Here is a 25388-nt window from a genome sequence, read left to right on the forward strand (position 1 = left end):
AGAAGAGGCGAAGGGGGTTTGTAGAGCTTCTTTTTTTTTTTAGCTTTTTTTTTTTTCTCGAGCCAATGAATTATTCATGCAGGTGGGATATTTTAAGCCCCACCATATAATGTCTGTGAGCAATGAGTGGGTGGAGGAACCGAGGAGAGGAAGTAGATATCATTTGCCTTTTCCCCTCACCCTGGTGATTATTATTGGGCTTTGAAACACACTCGTGCGCAGACTTCCAAACACACACTGAAAACTTGCTGCCTCACACTGAAATGTGAAAGTAGCAAGTAAAGAAGAGTTGATGTCTGTCAACTCAACTCAGGAAAAAATTGTATTAAATTAAAATTAAAAATATCTTCCATTTGTATATGTTTTGTACAGATTTTGCTCTCGAAAGACAAAATGATACGATGAACATGTTACACTATACCTTAAGTAATATGATATGTAAAAATGAACTAGTAGACATATTTAGAGTAAACAGAAAGAAAATTAAACATTGAAGTCGGTATTGAAAGATATTTTAGGTTTTTTGTTTTGATTGATCGTGGTGAGATTTATTGATAATGAATAATAGTGTAACTCCGACTGATTTCAAGCATATCCCACACATTGTAGACTAACATGTATTTAATTTCGTAATTTGATGATGAAATATTGTAAAAACGTCCTGCAGTTTGGCATTATAGGCCAAACATGAAATAAACAAACGAAAACAAAACAACACACACTATGAGCAAGATTGTCGTGACTCTTTCTGGACACAAGAGGGCAGAACGAGAGATTTCAAGTGTATCTACGTGAAGTGAAAATGTTTGACTGTGTATCCATAAAATGGAAATGTAATATTTTTAAATTTAACATTACTTGATTGACAGAAAACCCTGTTTTGCAGTAATTAAGTTCAGGTGTTGCAGGTTGAGCGTTAAACAGTTTCACCTGAGGGAAGTTGTGTGTGTTCTTGTATTGATTCCAAGCTGTTTTACCTCTACAGTCTTAAAACATTTCTCGAGTTGTCATGCTTTTTTCAGTTAAATTAATAGAAAATATTTTTCTGAAAGTTGTTGATAGACTGTTAATATACACATTTTCATGCATAGCCTCAGTGTGGAATTATTCTGTACCATCTGCAGGGTACGCCTTCCTCTCGTCTCTACATTTGACCATATGAACCATTTATATTGCTTTTTTCCCCTTTGCTGTCCAGATAATGTATCCTCTTATGAAGGAAGGTGGCACAAATTATGTAGAAAAATTGCATTAGATTCAATTAATTCCCATGAGAAGCTCTTGTTTCATAATACAAACCATATATCAAACTGGTAGTCAAGTGATAAGCCTTTGCAAGGCAGCCGCAGAAATTAAGATTAAATAAAGAATTCAATGAGCAAATTTGATCCTCATTTCCAGATTTCTCTTTAAACGCATCACTTGAAACACTCCTGCATATTGCTGTGTTAGCAGAGGCAGAGCAGCCTACACAATGTAGGCCAAACCTGTAAATCAATTCAGCTCATTAAACTCATTGACAAGCGAAGCTCCCCAGCGGCATTATTTCCTCCCTCATACATCCACCTTCTCATTTCTGAGAATATAATAATTTCTCTGACTCCTCACCTTTTCTATGACCTTTTTTTTACGGCAATAGATATGGCCAATTTTGTTTTACTTTGTAATCTGTGTACATTTTTAAACCAATGTTGGTGATGTGGTGAATATATTGTGCACGATGTATGTCGTCCTCTGGCGAACTTACTGTGAAGCAGTGAACAGAAACAAAGAAGGTGCATGTGAAGGATTTCTACTGTACGGACAGCAAAGGTGAAAAAGGGCTTCCCCTCCTCCACACACACACACACACACACACACACACACACACACACACACACACACACACACACACACACACACACACACACACACACACACACACACACACACACACACTCACACACACACACACACACACACACGTGTACACTCTATACACAAGCTCCTCCTGCACTATAAAGAAAGTTTGAGTTGACAGGCTATTACGGGCGGTGTGTATTAGGTTATAAATCAACTCGTGCTGCAGTGGGTAAATGTTCCCAGCATGCCGGGCACTCACTGGGCTTATTGAGCACTGCCTCATATGACTTGCACACACAAGTGCACTCATGTAAATGAAAGTGACAGGCAATAGGAGAGCAACTGGGTGGGAGAGCATACTGGTGTTTGATTGTTTTCTTGAGGAGGTCACTAAATTGCATGTAAATTAAACTGACTCGCCAAGGGCAAAGGCAGAAAACAGCCTGTCACACTCATTCTAGGACGGAATGAACCGCCGACGTGATACGACTGGAATAGTGGAGCAGACTTTGGGGGAATTTGTGGAAGGAAAAGTGTGATTTAATACATGGCCGGTCGGTGGAAAGTACCGATCAGTTGACCTGAAAGCTGCTGTCCTTGGCTGACATACCGGAATCCGGTGAGCGGAGACCTCCAGAGGGAGCATTAGACTCATCCTAATATATGTCTGGGAGGAAGAATCAGATCACCCACTGTGCATTACTGTGCCGCTCAGAGCTGCCGGAGGGGAGATGGACCCGGGAGAAAATGTGTGGGAAATGAAATGTGAGAGGGGAAAATAGCTCAGAGAGAGGGGGGGGGGGAGCTGGAGGAGCACTGATGAGAGTAGAGGGGTAATACCCCCACCCCACCCCCCCCTCCAAAAAAAAAAACAAAAAAACAAAAAAAACAATGTGAAGAGAGACAAAGCAGCGAGTGGGGACAGTGTGAGACTCAATGAGAATGAGGCAGAAGAGGTGCTTGTATTGTCATATTTCATGTTGAATCTGAAGTCACATCATTTTACTCTCTCTGTCGCTCTCTCTCTCTCTCTCTCTCTCTCTCTCTCTCTCTCTCTCTCTCTCTCTCTACCTCCCTCACTTCCTTTCTTGCTGGTTTTATAAATAGGCCTCTTTGCTTTCTCGGTAATCCACAGAGAGCAGGGGATTCACTTAAGGGGAAAAGCGGGACACAAAACAATTTAAGAGGTGAAGGTTGATACTACATTCAGATACACCTTCTGAATTGGCATTAAATATTTTATATTAACCCTTTGATCAGGCCAATGACCATATTTTCTAACTTTAAAACTCTTTTTTTTCTCTTCTAAATAACAATGGTGAATTGAGGAAAACAGTAGAATAAAGGAGACATTTTTTTTTCTCGTCTTAAATTGTGTTATAGTTCCAATTATTGAAATTTTCTTGTGGTATTTCTTGTATTTGGCCCATTTGATTGAGCAAAGCAGCTCCAGTTAGTGCACATGCTTGACACATACCCAATAAGACTATTCTTCATATTGTGTGTATCTTTGTGTTAATACATCCTGAGACAGTGATACTTTTTACAGTATTTCTTTCCTCGCTTTGACTTGGCTGGATAGAGAATGTGTATAAATATGTGAAAAACAAAACAAAAACACCGTCACGATTTTGAGGTTGTAATGCAATTTCAGCATCATCATAAGACAGCATGGTTCACATGAGACGAACAACAGTAGCTTGAGGTTATCATAAAGATATTATTGTCATTGATATAACTGAGACTAACATTATCGATAATAGCTTATAATTTACAATAGTCTCAAATAAAGTGTCTTTTCATGGACAATCTTTTCTCCTCAGACAACGTCCATTAGAAGTCCGCAGTACGAAGAGGAATGGCAAGTCGGGTAACAATACACCGTTTGTTTCTTTTCCATACATGGGGTGAGAAAAACAATCATCCTACAGATATCAATACAGTCTGGTGTGAAGAGCAAATTAATTCCATTTGCACATTTGTGATGAAATGTTTCTATGCGGGTATAAATACAATTAATTCTGTTGACCAAGGCCTGCGCGTGTGTTTTCATCAAACCTCAGTTTGCACTTTATCAGGCCGTCATGTGAACAACAATCATATTCAAATAGAAAAATCATAATGAAATAAACAAACAAAACAGAAAGAAAACAACATTGTACAGTGACATACACAAGCAATAGGAACTGCATCACCTTTTTGGGATTCTTAATATTATATATGTTTGTTGTTTTTTTTGTTGTTTGTTTTTGTTTTTTTCTGTCTGTGGAGTTTGTTAAACCGACTATACAAGTTTAGTTTCATAGATGAGTTCAGCGAGCGTACACTGCGACTCCCTGCTACAGAAATCTATACATGGCAGAAGCTCATTTTAAAGCTGAAGCTTTAGGCAATTTAAGACATCATTGAAAGCAGCTGTAACACTTGGATACATTTACATGGCTATGGGTTTGTTAACCCATCGGGTAAAAGTCCGTACAGGTCACCATTCACAGGCAGTGTGTGTGTGTGTGTGTGTGCCATCCTGTGGGTTTCTCCAGGGGTTCAGTGTCCTTGATAAAAGACGTCGGTCCGGGTCAAAGCTTAAAGAGACGTCGGTGTCGCAGTGCACAAGAGCAGTTTAGAGAAACGTGTATACATCAGAGGGGGCGCAAAGGAGGTTGGGGGCAGTGTTTATTCCATTCCTAATACCACTACTCATCCTTTCCCACCATTTCCTCGCCGTAATTACCAGTAACTGGCTGACGGACTTCTCTAATGAGTCAAACGCGAGCTCAGCATCTCACCGGTACGTGTGGAGGATCTACGGGACAGTAAGCAGGCTGTAAACAGTTTGCCGAGTTGGAGCAAACGTGGCGACTGAGGCCGGATTCAAGAGAGAACCGTGTTGTAAAAAATGGCCTTTGAAAGCTGAACACTCATCTTGTGCGTATCTAAAAGCTGTCCACGTATCGCACAATCTCTGTGTCTGTCATGGCTTCTCTCCCCGGCGCACAGCGACACTACGCAGTCAGCGTGATGGACTTATATATCACAGATGGAGGAGAGGTGGTGGGGGGAATCAGACAATACCTTGGCGTATTATGATGCACTTGGCTGAGCAAAAAACTCTGAACCTCTGTGGATCCACGGGTGCTGGCAGGCAGATAGTAGCTTTTGTTGTGCTTTCATTATGAGACACAGCGAACTGGGTTGTAACGGCGGGAGACATGAGACTATAAACTGCTGGGGGGGTTGAAAAACATCCACAGTGTGGATGTGTAAGGTTTAGGAATCCCTGATCTTTGAGTCGGTGTAAAGTTCAAACATTTCGCCTCACCGTTTCCTCCGACCTCCTCTGCTTTCCTCAAACAGCAAACACACCTTCTCCTCACAAACTCACAGCCCTCCCTGCATAAGTACTTCATGTGGATTGCGACACATCTACACACACAGGAATATAATTAGGTCGGTTTTCTTTTTAACTGTGAGCCATACTAATGCATGCTACATTGACTTAGCTTCAAGGACATGCAGCTCTACAAACGCAGAATAGCGTAAAAACAGAGGACGGGGAAATGGACCAATGGAATGACTGCAGAAATCACAAAAATCTAACAGTAATAAACAACAAATAATAAATATATAAAAATTTGAAAAAAAGAAATTTACAACTTGTGCAAACAAAAATACAGAGTGCCAGCTGTTGACTTGTTTGTATGCTTGTTTTATATCGGGGATGCTAAACTTAGTTTGTGGGCCACATATGGATCAAAATCATCTTGAGTTGTCCAGAGAGGTAAAACAGAACCTTAGTTATGAACCTTAAATATTAACTTTAGGTTTTTTTTCTCTGTTGTGGCGCCGGGCACAAGTTTAGAAAAAGTCAATTTTTTGGCTGAATGTTTTGTAGCCTACCAAAAATGAGTACAATCTCAGCATAAAGCCAATTTTTAACTATACTTAAAAAGTCAATGGTTTCATTGCTATTTTTTACAATTTGGACATTTTTGGCCCACGGGCTTTATGTTTGACACTCCTGTTTTATACTCTCGAGGCAGGCAAAGTTCACTAGTTTGGACATATTGCTTGAGGGAGGGAATATTAATGAGAAGTTGGCAGTAGAGGATAAATGAATACAGCAATTTGATTGGTGACAATCTGCTGAAAAGAGACCAAAATGCTCTCGCTGCTTCTTATAGTAACGTTTCAATGATACGATGGCATTGCTGGTGTGACATTAGACGAACCTTAAAAGTCACATGTATTATTCCTTGTTGATCACTGAGATTCTTCTTTGGTTATAGACATTTTGAATATCTGTGATTTCTTTACGCTTTGAAGTTTAAAATGCTCTTAAGCAGTTAATTATTTGTACCTCAGACTAGTTAACTTTGCTGCCAGTAGTCCTAAAGTGTGCCGACGTAAGCGGAGACATTTGTTCCTAAAACTCAATCCTACAAAAACATGGAATGCTATGAAGTCAAGAAGAAGAAGAAGAACAACAGCAACTGCACAGCAGCGGCGTCACACTGTAGACTTTCTACTGTTCGTCTGTGTCGGCGAAAGAAACGCTCCAGACAAAGGAGAAATAGGCACTCACTCAAAACACTACAAAAGAACTGTTTCATGAGCTGGGTGTTTTGACCATTAAAAAATAAAATAAAATCATCATATCTTAATCAGAGTACTAAAAAAACACCAATAAAACCAAATAAAGAAATCACACGTAGAAATTCAAACAAGACATTCGCTTTGTTTCGTGAGACTTTTGTCTTGTTCGCCTCCATTGTCTTTCGAGAAGAAAAGGCAGAGTCTTGGCAAGCGTTTGCACACGACATACTACATACGTACTGTAAATCCACTTGGGCTTCGTCGAGAAGAAAATGGCAGGAAAACGGTGTGGTGTGCTGTAGTGGTCCAGAAGTACAGGAGCGCACAGTCATCTGTCTGATGGCCTCTAAGAAGGCCACGAGACCAGATCTAGAGAGGGAAGAAACGCTGGCATACTCATCCAAGGCTCAGCGTTTCTCGCTCTTTCCTTCCCCGCTGTCGCTCAACTCGATGTTCCCCTGACATAACGGCTCCCATCTTCTGTCTTTCTCTAACGCAGGACCTTGGCAGTTAGAGCGGCAGATTAATGCTGCTCGTGAATGCTGAAAGTATGTCTTGTTTTTATAATAAGGTAATAACTTACATTACTTAGTCTATTTAGAGAAAGAAAAACAAATCTGTTGCCTAATCTAAATTATTGTTTTATTCATTTTCTCTGTAGCTGTTTGAGCAAGAAGGTTAAAAACTACTGGTCCCTTTACTTTGTTAATATTGATTATTACTTGTGAGGCTACTATTTGGCTACTGTTGCAAGCAGGACAACTACTGTCACAGATAAGACTACAGTAACTCCATGCAGACACTAACAATGTCCCAAAATTAGACGGGTGGCAGTTCTATGATATGCGTTAATAGGTCCATATATGTAGGAAAAACCCAAGGTGTCATTTATTGACCCTTTCCCCTAAACTGGGTGCCGTGCGCCGAGCGGTACGGGGAGACACGGCTTCATTCCTCCCGCTACATTTCCTGTAGATCCCAGCAGAAGTTAACCGTTAACAGTTGCTCTCGTTATACGTCAGTACGCATCTTAGTGATGTTTACATAGTTAGTGTTGGTCAGCGTGCAGTTTCCCGTTTTCATCGCCTCCCGCCTGAAGTCCTCGGTGCTGTGATTGACCGCCTCCTGGATCTCCACATAGTCAGACTTACTGAGAGTGGATCCGCTGCCGCTCCGGCCGCTCTTCTTCAGGTCGTCGGCAGAGCCGACTTTAGGCACGCTCGGGATGTTCAGGTACTGTGCCTGCTCCTCGCCCTCTGTCTCTCTGTGGTAGAAGTAGTTGAAGTTCGATACAATGACTGGCACAGGCAGGGCGATCGTCAGCACACCAGCAATTGCACACAGGGATCCCACAATCTTCCCTCCAATTGTCGTTGGAACCATGTCTCCGTAGCCCACAGTGGTCATGGAAACCACTGCCCACCAAAAGGCCTCAGGGATGCTGCTGAATTGGGATTGTGGCTCGTCTGCCTCTGCGAAGTAGACGGCGCTCGAGAAGAGGATGACGCCGATAAAAAGAAAGAAGATAAGGAGGCCGAGCTCGCGCATGCTGGCCTTTAGAGTCTGCCCTAAGATCTGGAGTCCCTTGGAGTGACGTGACAGCTTGAAGATACGAAACACTCTCACCAGACGAATGACGCGGAGGATAGCCAAAGACATAGCCTGCTGGCCGGCCTGGCTGTCCTCGGGCCTCTCTGCTAACTCCGTGCCCAGGGTGATAAAGTACGGAATGATGGCCACAATGTCAATGATGTTCATGATGTTGCCAAAAAACCCAGCTTTGCTGGGACAGGCAAAGAACCTCACTAGAAACTCAAAGGAGAACCAGATGATGCAGAGGGTCTCCACGATGAAGAAAGGATCTGTAAAGTATGTCGAGCCGTCATAGGTATAGGTGGCATTGGACATCGATGGGAATTGATAATTGTACATCTCCTCCTCGTCATTGCGGAAAACCGGTAGTGTCTCCAGACAGAAGCTGACGATAGAGATAAGAATCACCATGACGGAGATGATTGCGATGATGCGAGCTGGACCGGAGCTCTCTGGATACTCGAACAAAAGCCACACTTGTCTCTGAAACTCGTTCTCCGGTAGAGGCCGCTCCTCTTCCTTGATGAAACCCTCGTCCTCCCTGAAGATCTCCATGGCCTCCTCACCCAATTCATAAAAGCGTATCTCCTCAGAAAAAATGTCCAGGGTCACGTTAACTGGCCGACGTAGTCGCCCTCCGGATTGGTAATAATAGAGAATAGCGTCAAAACTCGGTCGATTTCGATCAAAAAAGTATTCGTTCCGGAGAGGGTCAAAATATCTCATTCTTTTTTTAGGGTCTCCCAGCAGCGTCTCTGGAAACTGGGACAGCGTCTTCAGTTGCGTCTCAAAACGCAGGCCTGAGATGTTGATGACGACCCGCTCGCAGCACTCGTGATCCGGCTCCGGGTCGTAGTGGTCGTGAGGCTGACCCGGATGTGCCGCCGCTTCATCCGCCAGGTCGCTGGTAGCAACCGTCATGGTGGAGGACGACGGGACCTGCAGCTTTCAGACAGAGGGGGGCCACGACGGGCCACAAGGAGACGAAGGCACCACACACTCGTGGGATCAGGCACAGGCGGATCTGCCTGCAGAGAGCTACAAGACAGGACAGAAGCCGGCTGCAATATTATTTCGGTAAACAAATGCAGCATGCCATAAGCGTGGAATTAAATAAAAGCATTTAATACATATAGGTGAGGATATAATTCTTCACTTTGGATTTCAGGAATGTTTATTCAATAACTTGTATTCACTGATTGAAATTGCTTTAAAAAAAAAAACATGCACAGACAAATAGGTGAAAACAACATACATGGAGGAGAACCATTTGAGCACATTGGCTCCATTGTGTCTCTGTGCATTGGGTTATGAGTCCTCTCTCATTTGAGCACGCTGGAGGATCAATATGCCAGCCAGTAATACTGTATCCACTCTCACAGGGTGCAATTACAACCAAGAAATCTGATTATATGCTGAGTGCTCCCTAAGATCTTTGAGGTGGATATCCTCTCTCTGTGAGTGTGATATGAAAAACATGCCACTTAAATGCTGAGGAAAACTTCATCAAGTCATCGATTAAATTAATACTATATCAGCAGACTATATTCAGGTTATTTGTCCAAATTGCGTTATTAATTTCAAATAAATACTACATTGCATTGGGAAGTAGTCCTGTTTCAACACGCAATAGTTACATTTAAGGTAAGTTGCAGGTGCAAGATGTGTGCATAATGGCTAAAGCTCGTACCTGTCTGCACTGGCAGCTGAATGGCTCGCGCGCAGCTTGTCCTCCGGTTGCGCGTAAAAGGGCCTTGCAGAAGTGTCCGACCCCAAGTTTGTCCCGTCGGTGGAAGCGGCTCCGTCCTGTCAGTCATACATCAGCCGCAGCAGCTCCGGCTCTGCAGCAGGGCGGCAGTGGGAGTGGGGAGAGGGGACAAGGGGTGAGGATGCGGGAGGTTACCGTCCCCAGCCTCGGTGGCCGGAAGACGCATGTCGGGATGCCGCGCTAAACGCTACAGGTTGAAGCGGGTTTAAAGTGGGTGAAAGTCAAGTAAGCATGAAACTGCTGATCTCGTCGAAATGTGACGAACGACATGCAGCATCCGCAAAGGTGATCTTCCAGCCTGGCATCTGAGACTTATTATAGAAGGCGGTGTTTTTCTCTCTCTCTCGCTCTCTCCATGCTCCATGCTTCAGCAGATATTATTTAAGGCGAAATCACCTGTTTGATCCGGGAAACACGTTCCCATTCTGTACGAAGGGCTTTTTTTGTTTTTTTCTTTTTATCTCCTTACGCGTAAAATCCACCATTTTCTTTCTGATGGGGTAAATCCATATCAATACACCAATTATGCACATTAGTAACAAACGGAGGCTGACGTTCACAACCCATTCCATGGAATTACGCATTCCTCTGATGGCGGTTTTTTTTTTTTTTTTTTTAATGGGTGGGAAACTGTGTCATCAATTTGAGCTGCAGCAGCCAGGCTCATGCACCGGGGTTGTCAAAACATTACATGGAAATGTTGTCGTTGATTGGCAAGCGCGAGTTAGTTTTGTATAATAGGGGCAGGTGCCAGACATGCTCAAGCCATTTGCAGCCTGTGTGGATCATGGACAGCCACAGCAGTCAGTCTCCATGCACTAAAAAAAAAAAGAAACCAAAGCAGCACAGCATTATCTGTCGGTCTACAGCATTATTTCAGATGATGGCATGCAGGAATTCACCGCGATTCTCTTGAGTGTGCAGACGCATCTATCTCTCTCTATATTTTTTTTAAATCCAAAGTATCTTCTCTCAAAAGGTGCCTTGAGGTCGTTCGTCCGTTGCCTTCATCTCTGTCCTCCTTCCCTTATTTGACTAATTTCCCCGGCGGGTGTGTCATCTCATCACGACTAACTGTTTTTGAGCTGCCGGCTCTTCCCGTGTCTCTCATATTTCAGCATAATTCACCGTAGTTGAGATGCGTGGGCTGCAGTTGAGCATTGCAGCGCATACTAAAAGCTTCTTGCGCGCCTCGCCCCATCCCTCTGCCCCCCCTTCCCCGACACTCCTGTCCTCACTGTTTCACATTAAAGAGGAAGCATCGCCCACCACAGCAGGGAAATGTTTTCCCAACAAACACGCACCTCTCCGGAGAGGATGAAACCATCTGTGATGTCGTGTGGCGAACATATGATGATCGGATCGTCTTGAAATGTTGTTAGTTAAAGTAGTTCGGCCACTTCTGGGTGAAATTCATAATGAGTAACACTAAAGTTGGCTTGACGTGGTCCGTGTGGGTTATTCAGCTCTTACTGTACGGTACAAACAAGCACCTTAATCGGCGACACTGAATAAAATACGAAATTGCATGGAGGAATGTAAATATGGGATTTTTGGAGTAAACATTTTAAGAGTTTTTACAAATGTACATCCTTGTTCCGCTGTATCTGAATCCCACTTTTCATATGATTTCATTGAAATCAAACATGGTTGCTTCCGTTTTCTCTTTACAATAATTTTGTCACGTGTTCTATTTGCCTATGTTGGGACTCTCGTTGGTTATGTTGCTTTTTTGCTCTGATCATTCACAGAACTGTAGACTACATCTCTATCCACTAATTACTACCCAGACCTATTAAGCACACAGTGTCATACTCAGAGGCTAAAAGCTTTCCAACTCGCACTCACAAGCACCACGAAACTCCTGTCATTCTGAAAATTATTAGACGTCAGATTAACTGCTGTATTGTGGCTTGTATCCTGCAAACAGTCTTTTCTTGCCTTCTAGATTTCACAATTACTTGAAAGTGGGCCAGGTGAAAACCCAGATCTGTCTGCAGGCAGAGAGCAAGACTTGCACATAAGGGAGCAAGAGGGAGAGATTCCCCGGCTCCCTTGTGAATACATGAGGAATACTACATGTCCTCCCCGTGTACTCTGCCAATCTCTACACCGCCCAAGGACAAGTTTAACATGGTATGCAATCCTTCTCCAATCGAAGTGCCAAAATACTGATGAAGATGATGACATGGGGCCACGGGGAAGACGCAGTAGCTCATCCTGCACAGAGCTGATCGTCTGTTCGCCACTCTGGATGAAGGTCTCAGTGCTCGGCTATTGACACTTTTACATGGGCAGGCTGATTGATGGCGAGGAACTGTGGAATCGGCGTCATCTCCGAATGTAAATGAACGGAGGCACCTTTCTATAAAAGCAGGGCAGCTGAAAGCCCAGCCACTAATACCCAGGGCTTTGTGTCAGTAGTGTAATGATTCATCATCCGCCGCTGCATTTGCAGCAATTATCTATAACACAGTTTTACTCACGGGATAGGGAAGAGGGCACTTAGAGTAGATATGGGATATGGGGTTGTTTTGATTGAGACAGGAGTGAGTCATGTCATCTATTCATTGCAGTGTTGTTGTTTTTTAATATATATTCCTTTGCAAATGCATGATTTTCTTGACTTGCTTTATAAGGAGGGCGGTCACAGTCGTATGGATCCAGATGTTTAGTGGCTGCTTGCTACATAACAGAGGACTAAGTCTGAAATATATTTCTTTGTATTTTGCTCAACAAATTCAACATCTACATCTACATTAAACACAGATTGTGAATAAGATATTAAGCTCGGGAGTTCTAACTTCCCAAAGTGTCCTATTAGACTGAACATGTCATGCTCTTTCAGCTGCCAATTTGACTTTAAACAGCCCTGGTCATGTGTATGCCTGAAGATTTACTGGTATTCGTAACATCCAAAAGCCTCCTCGAACCATCTTGAACTGCCCTTAAATGTCTTTCTCCGGTTCCTTTCCACCTTGAGGGTGAGCCAAGTGTGAAACGAGACCATTGATTTTGTTTTGTGTTCCGTCACGGACCCCACCCCAGACTGCAATAACAACATCGCCAAGCAAAATGTGTTTACATCTGGCATTTTTTAGCATTTAAAAAAAAAAATGTGAGTCTGAAATGTGAGTAAAAAAGTGGAGTCGTGATCAAGTGCGAGATGTTTGTGTACCAGAGTGTGACTCAGCAGACCTGCACACCTAGAAGCTCCACTCTGCCCTTTGCAGCAGAACATGGAGAAGCGTGTGTGAAGGAAGGAAAGGAGAAGGAGAAGCGAAGGAGAAGGTGTTGCTCCAACTTGTGACAGCAGACTGCAGGGGAGGAGGAGCTCCGTCCTGGCTGACCTCTCCCGATGCCGTTTGCAGGTGATCGCACATCAAACTGCAGCGCCCACGTTGAGTTTCCACGACTTCATTGTCATGTGCAATAAAATACCACAGAAACATTTGACTGAGACATGCTTCTTTAAAAAAGTTCTCCTCACTTCATGTTTCTTTGTGACGACCAAGATGAGTTCAACACATATACACACACTGGTAGAATCAAGTAAACGCACAAGAATATACGAATTTACAGAAGATATCACTCGATGCCTGTTCCTCCAATTTTCACCTGTTATCAAACTGTAAATGTTTAAGTTTGTTTAATAATGCGAGGCTGCTTCGTGACCTGCAAAGTTCATGCTTGTGCTCCCAATTCAAGATGGCACGTTGGCAGAGAAATATCATCCTCGGAATCAACTTTTCAAGTGTCTCCATCACTGTTTTTTTTTTTTTTGTAAATTCCTCTCCGTGCACGCTCCCTGCTGTGGTTCTTCTATATTTAGAAATTGACCTTGTGAGTTCTCTACCTGCCTGTTGAAAGCAGCCAGGCTGATCATGATTGCTGCCATCGTGATGAGATATGTCTTCACCTTCAGAGTAGAGTACTCCAGTATTGATTCGAGCTGTGGTTTCACTTTCTGTTGTTTTCACCGCCTTTGAAAACAAGGAAAAATCAATGACTTAGCTAATCTGGAGGTGTGGCTTATAGATGAGAGAGGAGTTTAATAATAATCTCTATTGCATGAGTGGACATGTTTAGCTGAAAACATGTCATATGCAGAGATCCTCCTTTGCAGTGCGGTTTTCGTAGCCTGACGAGGAAATGTCGGACAAAACCTGCAGCGTCATAGAGGAAATCTTCCTCCAGAAAATGTTTTATTTTGACACTCTGTCCAGCTGTTGAGTGCTGTCTGCCTGGAGTGTTCAGTCGAATGATAATGTATACGGACCGCGGTTTAGCAGCCACAATCATCCACTATCCTCCCGTCTGTACAGCAACTTGTGGAGTCACTGTGATCCAGACAGCAGGCATCCCTTTTGAAAAGACGGCGCCTCCCCCCAGAGCGATGACAGCGACGGGAGCGGAGACGGCCTCGGCATGCACAATAGTGTCTGAAAATACATTTGACTCAAAAGGGTATTAATAGAGCAGATGGCGAGGAAGGTGACATAGACCCCGGGAAATGCAGTTAGAGAGGTGTGGCGAAAATGAAGGGAAAGGACAGGACGACAGAGGAGGATAGGGTAGCAGCGAAAGGTCACTGTGGCAAAGTGATGAGTCATCCAGTAAAACAGCAGCTCGCTCTCTCTCTCGCTCTCTCTTTCTCTCTCTCTCTCTCTATGTGTGTGTGTGTGTGTGTCACACTATCACCCTCTTCACCATCTGTTTGTTTTGACAGCAGAAGCTGAGATGACTGGCACCGGATCACTCCTTCTAATGGACGGTTGGAAAAAAAAAAAAAGAAGAAGAAGAAAAAAAAAAAAAAAGGAAACAACTGGGTTTTACTATCCTGCATATTTGACTCCACGTGTGCGGTATTATGACTGTACACACGTGTACTCCTCTGGCGGTTTCATTCTTTGGGTTTGGTCGTCACATGTACAACATATGGCTGGATGTGTCAGGGAGCCCCGCCTCGTCTGCTGCGCCTGCCGCTGAAAAGCGAAAAGCCAATCCGCGGCCAGAAGTAATCAGATTTTTGTGCAAGCAGTAGCAACAGCATCATCGTCCTTAGCAACCCACCCTCCCCGCCCTGGCGGTGATGTGGCGCTGCTGCTGAGAGTCACAGAGACAGAAAACGTGTGTGAGAATTAGAAGCTGGTAACGTACTATCAGTTTGGTATTGTGCATCTTTCATACTGGATGACTCATGAGTGGTCTTTTCATCTGAATGAATCACTTTTAATGTAAAACAGATTCCAGGAGGTCTGAGTTTTGAAGCGGCGTGCGTTTGATTTCTGATGTCAGCAACAAAAAAGTAAAAGAATTTTGGTCATCCAAGCTTCCAGCAGGACTTTCTGCAGAGCTTCACGGTGAGCGTCTGTGATGCACTTTATGCATTCGTGTTGCAGCTTTTGCAGGAGAGAGTGCATGTTCTGCAACAGGAATTCTGAGCGCCACCGCACTTGACATAAACATTGTATTTTCGACGACAAACTTCTTTTCCCGATTAAAAACAACTCTGCAGAACCAACGGTTTACTGGCACCCACTTCACGCAGACAGTTTGGAGCATTTTCACAGCTAAAGACCCACACAGTTTCTCTCTGCGGTTTGTAAAATGAACAGTTTTCCATTTGTCAAATAGTCAGAAACAAAATGCCAGAGAACAGCTTGTCGCGTGAAGCAAATATTTGAAAACACGATAAGAATTTCAACAGATGACGGCATTTCAAGTGTTTGGAGTGCAGTCTGAGTGTCTCGATTCACAACTCAACCCCACGAGGAAGGCCAGAGCTGAGTGTATCCTGCTCCGGAGGTGTGACACACCACGGTGGAGAAGATCAACAACCCGATAAGGCGAAGGTGGTTGTGTTGCGTTCTGCTCTCCTGGACGCTGCGGAGGTTGAGGGTGAGAGAAAAGACGGTCATGTCATCCATGTGGGAGAGTGACTCCTACTCCCCCTGACGGAGCTGAAGATTGTTTTCAGTGATGGACTGCCTCACCCGCAGAGTGTAAGCGAACACTATCACAGAGCCTCCGTGTGGCGCCGCCACACTTATACCAGACCCCACAGAAGGCCTCCTCGCCCAGGGACAACGACAAATATCACTCCACTTTTACATCAACTGCTCATGTTACGTAACTTCAAAGTAAAGCGTGTGCATTAACTAAAAACATTTAAAAAAAAAACCTACTTGAATAAGAGTAATTAAAGTACTTGTATTTAAACATTTTCAAGGAGTGACTTATTGCCGAGTCAGCATATTTTCTTCATTAAATTAGGTTGTGAAATATATACATCTTCACAAAATAAAGAAACTTAAGTCACAAGTGTTACCAAATTATATTTATCTGTTTTATTCTTGTCGCCTATTTATGGTTTTGAAAAACACTGAGCACAGCAGTGATTGCATATGTCTTTACAACAGGCAAGAGAATTCATGAAAACTATTGTGCGTGCGTGCGTGCGTGCATGCGTGCGTGCGTGTGCGTGTGCGTGTGCGTGTGCATGTGTGTGTGTGTGTGTGTGTGTGTGTGTGTGTGTGTGTGTGTGTGTGTGTGCGTGCTCCAGCATAGAGAGCTCAATCTGCCGCTCACTCCATCTCTCCAGCAGCCCTCCCTTGTTACTATGGAGATTTCCTGCTGTAGTGCCATGGTTTGGTGCTGAGCTCTGATGACATCACAGGTATTGCAGTGATACCAAATACAGTGTTTACACCTTTTGAGTCACGTGAAAGAAAAAGAAAAAAAAAAAACACAAAACAAACAAAGCTGAACCTGTGCAGCTGCAGATAAACACGGGGAAATCCTTCCTTTTCATTCTGACCCACAGAGGCTGAAGGGGGGGAGGCAGTGTTTATTCCTGAGTGGGTCGTCTCAGTGAAATATTAAAGCACACTTGTTCATACACACCATGGCAGTATGATTGCTGCGGACCTCTGTTAGAATGTTAATATTTACTTCCTCGGCACCAGAGATGATATGAAGTTTTCCACTGCGGCTCGGGTTTGTTTAAGGTTTGGCTGCGCGGTTCAGGGCGCAACGAACTGTGTGGCAACATGAGAAAAATCATCTCGCGCATTGAAACTTATACCTGCCAGACAGAAAAAATTGCTCTTTCGTCATGCGCTCCCTTTGAAGAGGCAGCACTTGTGCAGAAGTCACACAACCTGGTGGTCACACGGTGGATCCTTTTTCTACTTTTTGCTGTCATTTTGTGGTGTTTTTGTTTCATCCAAAACCAAAAGGCACTGGCGTTCACAACGTTCACACATGGGAAACACTTCATAAATGGCACCATTTTCTTTGTGTTATCATTACTGATATACCCAGAAAACTTCAATTTATTAAAGTAAACTGTTAAAGTATAATCGTGTGAAAAGGACGTTCTATATCATTAACGATAGAAACTATTTGTTTTTGGCTTAAGCAGTGAGTTGATTTGAATGGTATGTATTATATTACATATGTTATGTGTGTATGTGGGGAAAAAAACAAGCAGAATATGCTTTTAGAGTATGTGACATCCACTCATATAGGTGTGACTTATAATATTGTTAAAGCTAATTGGGTTTTTATTTTTGTTTGTTTTTTTACAGAAACACATAAAAAAAGTTTAAAGCATATTTAATAATTTAATGGGAAAAGCTCTGACCTACTTGTAAAACATAGGGGGAAAAAAATAATATTCAAACAGGCAAAGATATAGCTTCGATCTGTAGTGGCTAAAACTGCAATAGCATGTTAACCAAACATAGAAGCAGGCTTCCATCCACTCGGCGTGGGAGAATAAAAGTATTTTGGTACATGATTGAAAGCAAACTGCTCTCAAAAGAAGACAGTACAGCTCATAATCTCTTTTATATGGGTCATGTTTGAGACAGCACAAAATCACACAGAACAAATACTGACATACAACATTCTGCTCAATCCCAAAAATTAAGAGTGCACTCTGGGATAAAAGAGTGTGTGTGTCAGTGTGTACATGAACAGGTTCTCCATGTACACATCGAGGGAATAGCAGCAACCAGTACACATACATAGGTGTGTGTTTCACATATCAGCGATACAAAGCACACAGAGCTAACAAAGGCATATGGCTAACAGTCTTTGATTTGGATCACAGTTTCATATCTGTAATTCGCAGATGGCCTCAGATTGTTTTTTCTTTTTTTTGCCACTTCAGTCTTGAAGTTGCTTCTCAGTTATTGTCCACGGCGAGTGCGGCTTTGCAGAGCTACAGACAGTATCCTCGTGAGAAATTCCAGGAATGTGAGGCATGCTTTGCAAAAACGGTCGGCTGTTTCCTGAATTTGTCCCTTTGCGTTGCACTTAGAAAGCACAGTTGAGGAATGTTAGATGTTCCCATCGCCTTTGATCCTGTGGCGGCTCCATTCACAGTGTTTCCACTCCGAAGACAGAAGCAGTCTTAAAACGGCAGCAACAAAACCGTAATGTATCTCGTGGCTTGTCGGATTGAGCGCTGGCCCGACTGGGGTGGGGGGGGGGGATTTGAATTGCGAGGCACCACTTGTTAATCCGCACCAGTTCAAACCATGGGAGGAAGAACTGATCCAGAGGGACTTTTTTTGTTTTTTTAATTTAGTCTCATCTCCTAACATTGGCCCATCTGGCTCAACAGGAAGACCAGAGTCACTGCAGCCCTGAAGGGAAAAGAAGAGAGAGGGGGGTCAGCTCAGGTTAATGGCCCATCTAAACGGCTTAAACATGAGAAAACTTTTCCAAGTCATTATCGGTGAGTGTTTTTTTTTACAAGTGCTTAATGTCGAGTTTACTCTCCTAATCAAAATACTGCCAGCGTACCTCAAAGGGAGGCAGTCTAATTGGGGTCGACGGGGGTTCCGGGAGGTCTGAGCAGAGAAATGTTTGACCTGAGAGAGAGAGAGAGGGGGGGGGGGGGGGGGGGGGGGGGGAAGAGTTGAGATGGAGACATGGAGGGAGAAAATTACAAAAAAAGAAACATGAAAAGTTTGAGCCACATTGCAGCTTGACGCTTTTATGCCCTTTGTCTCGTTACCACTCGTGAAAATCCAGCTCTAAATACTTAAGATGTAACTGTGAACCTTTAATGTAACAACATGGGAGTCTTAAACAGCATTTCCCATTAGGATGCCAGTGAGTGAAGTATAAGTTGCTCTTTTTTTAATTCCACATTGTAAGAGCATAATTCACAGTGTCTGAACTTCTCAACATAAATAAATTGTGGCCAGGACATAGCTATAACGTGCGCGAAATACTAATTATAGCTATATCGTGGCCACAATTTATTAAAAAAATTTTTTTTTTACCATGTCAAGTCTGCATGACTGTTGATTGAAAATCAGAGACATACAATTACTCCTTTTTCAAGTGATTAACTTCCATAATTTTCAGAAATCCATGTCCTCGATGTGCTTGGTCATAATTAGCACTCTGGTAATTATTAATTTTTGTGACCCTCACACGGTCAAATCGTAAACTTACAGGAAACTAATCGTACAGTTTAATAAACAAAGGGAACAGTCGACCTATGGGGAGTCCCACACGCTACTAATTGAAAACATGAGCACACAGCAGTGTGTGCTGTTTGTGTTTTTGTCTCTCACAATCCATACTGCCCATGCCCAGGAGAATAGCTTCCAGACAGACCAATCTAGTTAGAGGATAAACAAGTAGCTCATGTCTCCTCTATAATATATGTCTCTAACTAATCAATAGACCAGTGTTTTCCCTCATAGGAGATGTTACGAGAGCCGAGAAATAAGCTGCCCATTTACCTGATGACTGTTGTATGGTTTTCGCAGAAAAAGAAAATTATAAAGCCAATGTCAGGGGTCAAATTGGACAGGAATTGGATAATCGATGAAGAGGTCATTCTGCGGGACGTCCCACTTTCCTCCTGGGGTTTGTCATAAAATGAGACTGCCCTAATTATCATACAACCCTGATGTGAGAGCTGTACATATTGGTATTGCAATACTGCTCTCGTGTGCTCACAAACGCAAATTTTACTGCAACCGCAACCACACAAATAGATTGACTGCCCTTTAAAATCTTTATTCCCTTCACACTCGCCTATCTGCCTCAGTCACAGTGACTACAGCATGGGAGGACACAGGACATAAATCTAGCCATAAATCTGGAGGCCCAGCAGTTCAGCAGGTATTAGCCACCTGTTCCGTGATCAGGACGTGGTGGCCACCAGGGGGCAGCACCCAGACAAGCTTTGTGGGCATGCTGTTGGTGCTCGCACTGCTTTCAAGAGACAAAGTCAGCTGAAGGTGAACACAACCTGGACACACTGCACGAGCGGCATTGCACGAAGCATTACGTTCTACAATAGTAACAGCAATGGATTCACTTCCTCCTGCAAATGAAACACGGCTATTTAACCACCTCTCCATCAACACATGTTGAATTGACAGTTATAAGTAAGTTAAAGCGAAACATTAGACTTGACCTTTTGATCGGATGGCGTGTAATGTCAGTGAAGTAGAATTTAGATTCACAAAACTGGATAGTGTATGTAAACAGGGAAAATATTAGAGGTCATGGAATGTATCAGAAGGAGACAGGAGCACGTCAGTGCTCGCCACTTACCAATTGTGTTAGTGGGAGAGGAGCAGCCTCTGCTGAGCACTCACGGTAGCGCAGCCAGGACAGCCAGACAGTGTACTCCCAATCCATTCATAATTCCTCACGTGCTGCTGCTCCTCCTTTGTCCTCTCATGGACGACTCATTGTTGTTCCTTTTTTTTTTCTTTTTTCTTGTTTCATTTGTGGGGCAGTTCATTTGGACAATAATAAAAAAAAAAAAACAGACCTGCGTTTTTCAATTTTCTATTGTGTCGATTTGTGGAAATTTAAATTCATTGTTGGGAGGGCAAATAAACTGTATTTTTGCGAGTGCATTTTTTTTCTTTTTGATCATTTTGAAGGCTACCGACGACTTGATTCATATAGTTTTATACTTCTACAAATGCGGATTTTGTTTTGTATATTTTTGGCATATGGCAATTCAGATGTTATCATAAAAATTAAATTTTCCCCAAAACGAATTATCAGGGGGGGGTCAATAAACCGTTCTTCGACAAAGGGAGGGGTCCAGACAACCCCCTCTGTGATTGAACTCGCTGACTGCAGCTGCAGGGGCGCCAGACGTGTTTGGGTTTGTATTTTACGCACGCAACGCGTAATGACAAGACAGTCGCATTAGAGACCGGAGACAACCTATTTATGATGAAAATCTCCAATATAGCTTCCAATCCATCTTGGGGGGGGGGGGGGGTTACTGTGGAAACAAGGGTGCTATGGCAACGGTGACTGGGGTTACCGAGGAAACGACCGTCGCCATGGAGACTACATCAGAGTGGGCTATATTTGAGACGTCCAAATAGAAGCACGCTCCATCTTTGATCGCTGTTTATATGCGCGAAATCTTCCATGTGCTTTTCCTCTCACTAAATATGGCAATCCCAGGCCATGTTTGAGAAGAGTATACACAGAAAAACATCTCAAACAATGTTTGCGGGGGTCCTAAAGCAGAGACGTGATCCATACAGCTTAATTAAATACATAGTTTCATGTAAGTTATTGGCACAAATGTTCTTAGTTTTTATTGATATGTAATTGAAAATATAGCTATAGTTTCCTTGTCTTTTATCTTTTTTTTACAACAAAGACGGGGGTGGGGGTCCAAACCAACCTGTCTCCCCGCGTGAGGTCAACCTGTGCCTCTCTCACGTGCGCCCTGCAACGATAACGAAACACTGACAGTGGACTGTTGGCATTTTACACGGCGCCGTTTACGCACTAACGCACTTAATAGCCTACCTGTTCAGTCCATATCAAGGAATTGTCGGGATTTTTTCATAGAGACAATAGCATTTGGACTAGACTTTAACGCACAATAAAGGCATAGCACAAAACGGTCTAATTAAGATAATATATGCTGAAATGCGTTTTCAGACATCACATGTGTTCGACCACACACACATTTAAATGATTCTGATTATTATACATCGGCTATGACTGACGGATCACGACTCATAACGCATGTTAATACAAAGTGAGTGACTTTCGAGTAGTATACACTCAACTGTCACAGTCGTAAAGCTTCTATGTCTACCTGTTGTGATAAGCATACTATTGCACATGACGCACAACAGATAAATCCCCTAACTCGGGAAAATAAATATAGGCCTAAACTTTAAGGAGCTATTTCATCTCGCGCAAGGGAACCATACAGATTTTATGAATTGATATCACTGAAATGAAAAATCCTGATTCTTTGAATGGAGTACAAAGTAGCGTCTCTGTACAGACAGGGTTTGCGCTTTTCTCTCTCCTCCTCAACTCTTTTTGTCCTCGTGTGAGCTGCCGCTGCTTCCACGCGCTGGTGCGCAACGACAGGTCCAGCTGCGCGTTGACACATCACCACTTTCTGAGTTCAGGCTCGTGAACTCTAAAAGCTGGCTTTACACGTCGGTGAAGATCTTTTTGTTTATATTCACACAGTTCTGGGAGTTGTTCGGGGTGGTCGTGGGGAAGTTGGGCTGCTGTTTGAACGCGCTGTTGATCCCGTGCTCCTCTATCACCATGTACTCGCTCTTGCTGAGGGATGAGGAGGAACGAGCCTTCCTCAGCTCCTCCGTGTCCGCCAGAGGCTGACAGCTGCCCACGTGCAGGTACTGTGCCTGCTCCTCGCCCTCCGTTTCTCTGTGATAGAAGTAGTTGAAATTGGAGACGATGACAGGCACAGGCAGGGCAATTGTCAGCACTCCGGCGATCGCGCACAGAGACCCTACGATTTTGCCTCCGATCGTCACGGGGTGCATGTCGCCGTAGCCCACAGTCGTCATCGTGACAACAGCCCACCAGAACGCGTCCGGGATGCTGTTGAAACCCGATTCTGGGTCGTCCGCCTCGGCGAAGTAAACAGCGCTGGAGAAGAGGATCACACCGATGAACAAGAAGAAGATGAGCAAGCCCAGCTCGCGCATGCTGGCCTTGAGAGTTTGCCCTAAAATCTGCAGCCCCTTCGAGTGACGCGAGAGTTTGAAGATGCGAAACACCCGAACAAGTCTAATAACGCGCAGAATGGCTAATGACATGGCCTGCTGTCCGTTCCCTTGCCTCTCGGCCAGCTCCGTGCCCAGAGTGATGAAATAAGGGATGATGGCCACAATGTCAATAATGTTCATGATGTTTTTGGAGAACGTGGTTTTACTCGGGCATGCAAAGAACCGCACCAGCAGCTCGAAGGAGAACCAGATGATGCACAGAGTCTCCACCACAAAGAACGGGTCCGAGAAGGGGCTAATGAAATATGGGAGTGTGCCATTTATCACTGGGGCAATGGTGATCGGGTCCCTGTTATCGTCCCTGAACTCCGGCAGTGTCTCTAAGCAGAAGATGACGATGGAAATGAGAATGACCAGGACAGACACTATTGCGATCCCCCGCGCGGGACCCGAGCTCTCCGGGTATTCAAAAAGCAGCCACACCTGTCTTTGAAATTCATTTTCTGGCAAGGGTCGCTCCTCCTCTTTGATGAAGCCCTCATCCTCCCTGAACTTCTCCATCGCCTCCTCTCCCAGCTCATAGAAGCGTATCTCCTCAGAGAAAATGTCAATGGGCACATTGACGGGTCGCCTGATGCGCCCACCGGACTGGTAGTAGTAGAGTATGGCATCGAAGCTGGGTCGGTTCCGATCGAAAAAGTATTCGTTCCTGAGAGGATCAAAGTACCTCATCCTCTTCTTGGGGTCCCCCAGCAGCGTCTCCGGGAACTGTGAGAGAGTCTTGAGCTGCGTCTCAAAGCGTAACCCTGAGATGTTGATGACCACCCGCTCGCAGCATTCATGATCCGGTTCGTATCGGTCCAGAGAGTGGTGGCCCGGCAGAGCCGCCGACTCCTCCAGCATGTTGTCACACGCCACCACCGTCATCACGTCGGCCTCAGACTCAGTGTATCCGTGGTTCACCAGGTTGTCGCCCCGGGTTTTGGTTGTGCTTGGCGGGGGTGATTGCAGGAGGCTGAGGTGGTCGTCCATGCGCGGTTGAAGACGCATACAGGGGCGGCCGCCTCGCCCCCTGCGCGTACCCCGGTCAGCCGCCGCCACAGCCCTGTCTCCTCCACGTCTCCCTCACTCTCCTCCTTCGCTCCACTTTCACTCCCTACTGTTGCTGTTCCCGCCCACAGGGGAAGATCTGGGTTTATAAACAAGCTTTCCACCCGCCCACGGCGCGCCAGCGCTGGGTACCTTTCACTCTCCTCCGCCAATCGCAGGACGCACCGCTATACAGAAAAAAGCAACACACGGGCGTCATTCAACACCATCGTGTTGGGCGTGCCCGCCTCCCTCTGCCCCTCTCCCCGTTTTGTAGACACGCGCTGAGGCACATACACACTTACTTGCTGAGTGCAATCAGTCTCCCTTTAAAACAAGGTCATTGCTCAAAGATAGGACATTTTATAAATCGGGTATTCATAAATACAGGGCGTTTTTTCCACCCCGCGACTGTCTCAAAAGAATCGCCACTATTACGCGTCACATTTTTGAGGACATCTACTTTCCACCCCAAAACACGAATTTGGACATACTGCAATAATGTTGAACGTCTTAAAACGCGACTTTGTGTCAAATTCTACAGTTTTCCAATTACGCACAGATTTGAAGCGACATAATTGATGCGCTCGCCCCTAAGTGGCGATGGTGCGTGTTTAAGTGAATAACAAGGCGAAGCATGAGAATGAGAGGAATCCCACAGGTCGATGTGGGAGGGAAAAAAAATGTTTAGATGACAGCAGCGTGGACAACAATAACACACATACAGTGTGCGCGCATGAAAACAAGTGGCATGCAGTGAGTAATCACTGCATGTACAACACGGACTGTGACCTCATATAATATTTAAGATCTAATATGGCCAATGTCAAAAGGGCAACTACAGTGCAGCAGTGTTGGTTCTGTGACTGATTTCATCAGATAATCACACAGGAAGAACCACAGGGCGCTATCCCTGTCCTGTTTTAGCACGTGACCAGTTTTTACATTCATAGATTACCAAACCCACTTTCCCCATCTATTTCAATGAATATTCTGTCTAAAACTAACAAGTTTAGATATTATGTGAATGATATATGACCAAAAAGTACATCAGAATTAAGCTTTGGTATATTGGAAGAAAAATTATGTCTCTTCAAACATCGTCCTATAAACATTTTTACAGTATTGTTGCTCCAGTTGTTTCCTCTGATAGTTTTCTAAGTTTGATGAATACATTTTAGAGTTACATCACAATGACTTCCTCAATGGACGCCTCTTGGAGAGTTGCTGTCCGGGGTGCTGAAGTGGGTTAAAAATGGCAAGAGGCCAAGAATCCTTGTGTATAAAACGTCTTCTGAGACAAAACTCCGGCGTAGGAGCAGATGCACATGTTGCACAACCTAAACCTAAACGACACCACAGAACTAAACTACAGTTGGTTCAAAAGTAAAGAAGAGAAATTGGGTACAGCCATTGTGCAGCAAATCTTTAGATCACGTGTGACTCAAAAACGTTTTTATTGTTTCAATTTTTGTTCGAGTTTTGAC

At 44.0% G+C, this 25388-nt stretch overlaps 2 protein-coding genes across 2 annotated transcripts; both read right to left on the reverse strand.

The window, feature by feature from the left end:
- Positions 1 to 7446: 7446 nt before the first annotated feature.
- On the reverse strand, positions 7447 to 8949 carry kcna2b (potassium voltage-gated channel, shaker-related subfamily, member 2b; the record flags this gene model as incomplete). Its single annotated transcript, XM_080496396.1, has 1 exon — positions 7447 to 8949. One exon carries the CDS (start codon positions 8947 to 8949, stop codon positions 7447 to 7449), a length of 1503 nt encoding a protein of 500 aa, XP_080352522.1.
- Positions 8950 to 17649: 8700 nt separating this feature from the next.
- Positions 17650 to 23941, reverse strand: LOC308130641 (potassium voltage-gated channel subfamily A member 3). The gene is made up of 3 exons (XM_080497053.1): positions 20390 to 23941; positions 18614 to 18681; positions 17650 to 18453 (listed from the first exon to the last, which is right to left on the reverse strand). Exon 1 carries the CDS (start codon positions 23860 to 23862, stop codon positions 22267 to 22269), a length of 1596 nt encoding a protein of 531 aa, XP_080353179.1. The 5' UTR covers positions 23863 to 23941; the 3' UTR covers positions 17650 to 18453; positions 18614 to 18681; positions 20390 to 22266.
- Between the last annotated feature and the right edge of the window lie 1447 nt (positions 23942 to 25388).

The sequence above is a fragment of the Blennius ocellaris genome (genome assembly GCF_963422515.1).
Source record: "Blennius ocellaris genome assembly, chromosome: 5".
In the NCBI taxonomy this organism is placed as follows: Eukaryota; Metazoa; Chordata; class Actinopteri; order Blenniiformes; family Blenniidae; genus Blennius; species Blennius ocellaris.

Excerpts from the sequence above, each read along its gene's own strand:
- LOC308130641 (XM_080497053.1), bottom strand. The coding sequence starts at position 23,862 with ATGCGTCTTCAACCGCGCATGGACGACCACCTCAGCCTCCTGCAATCA.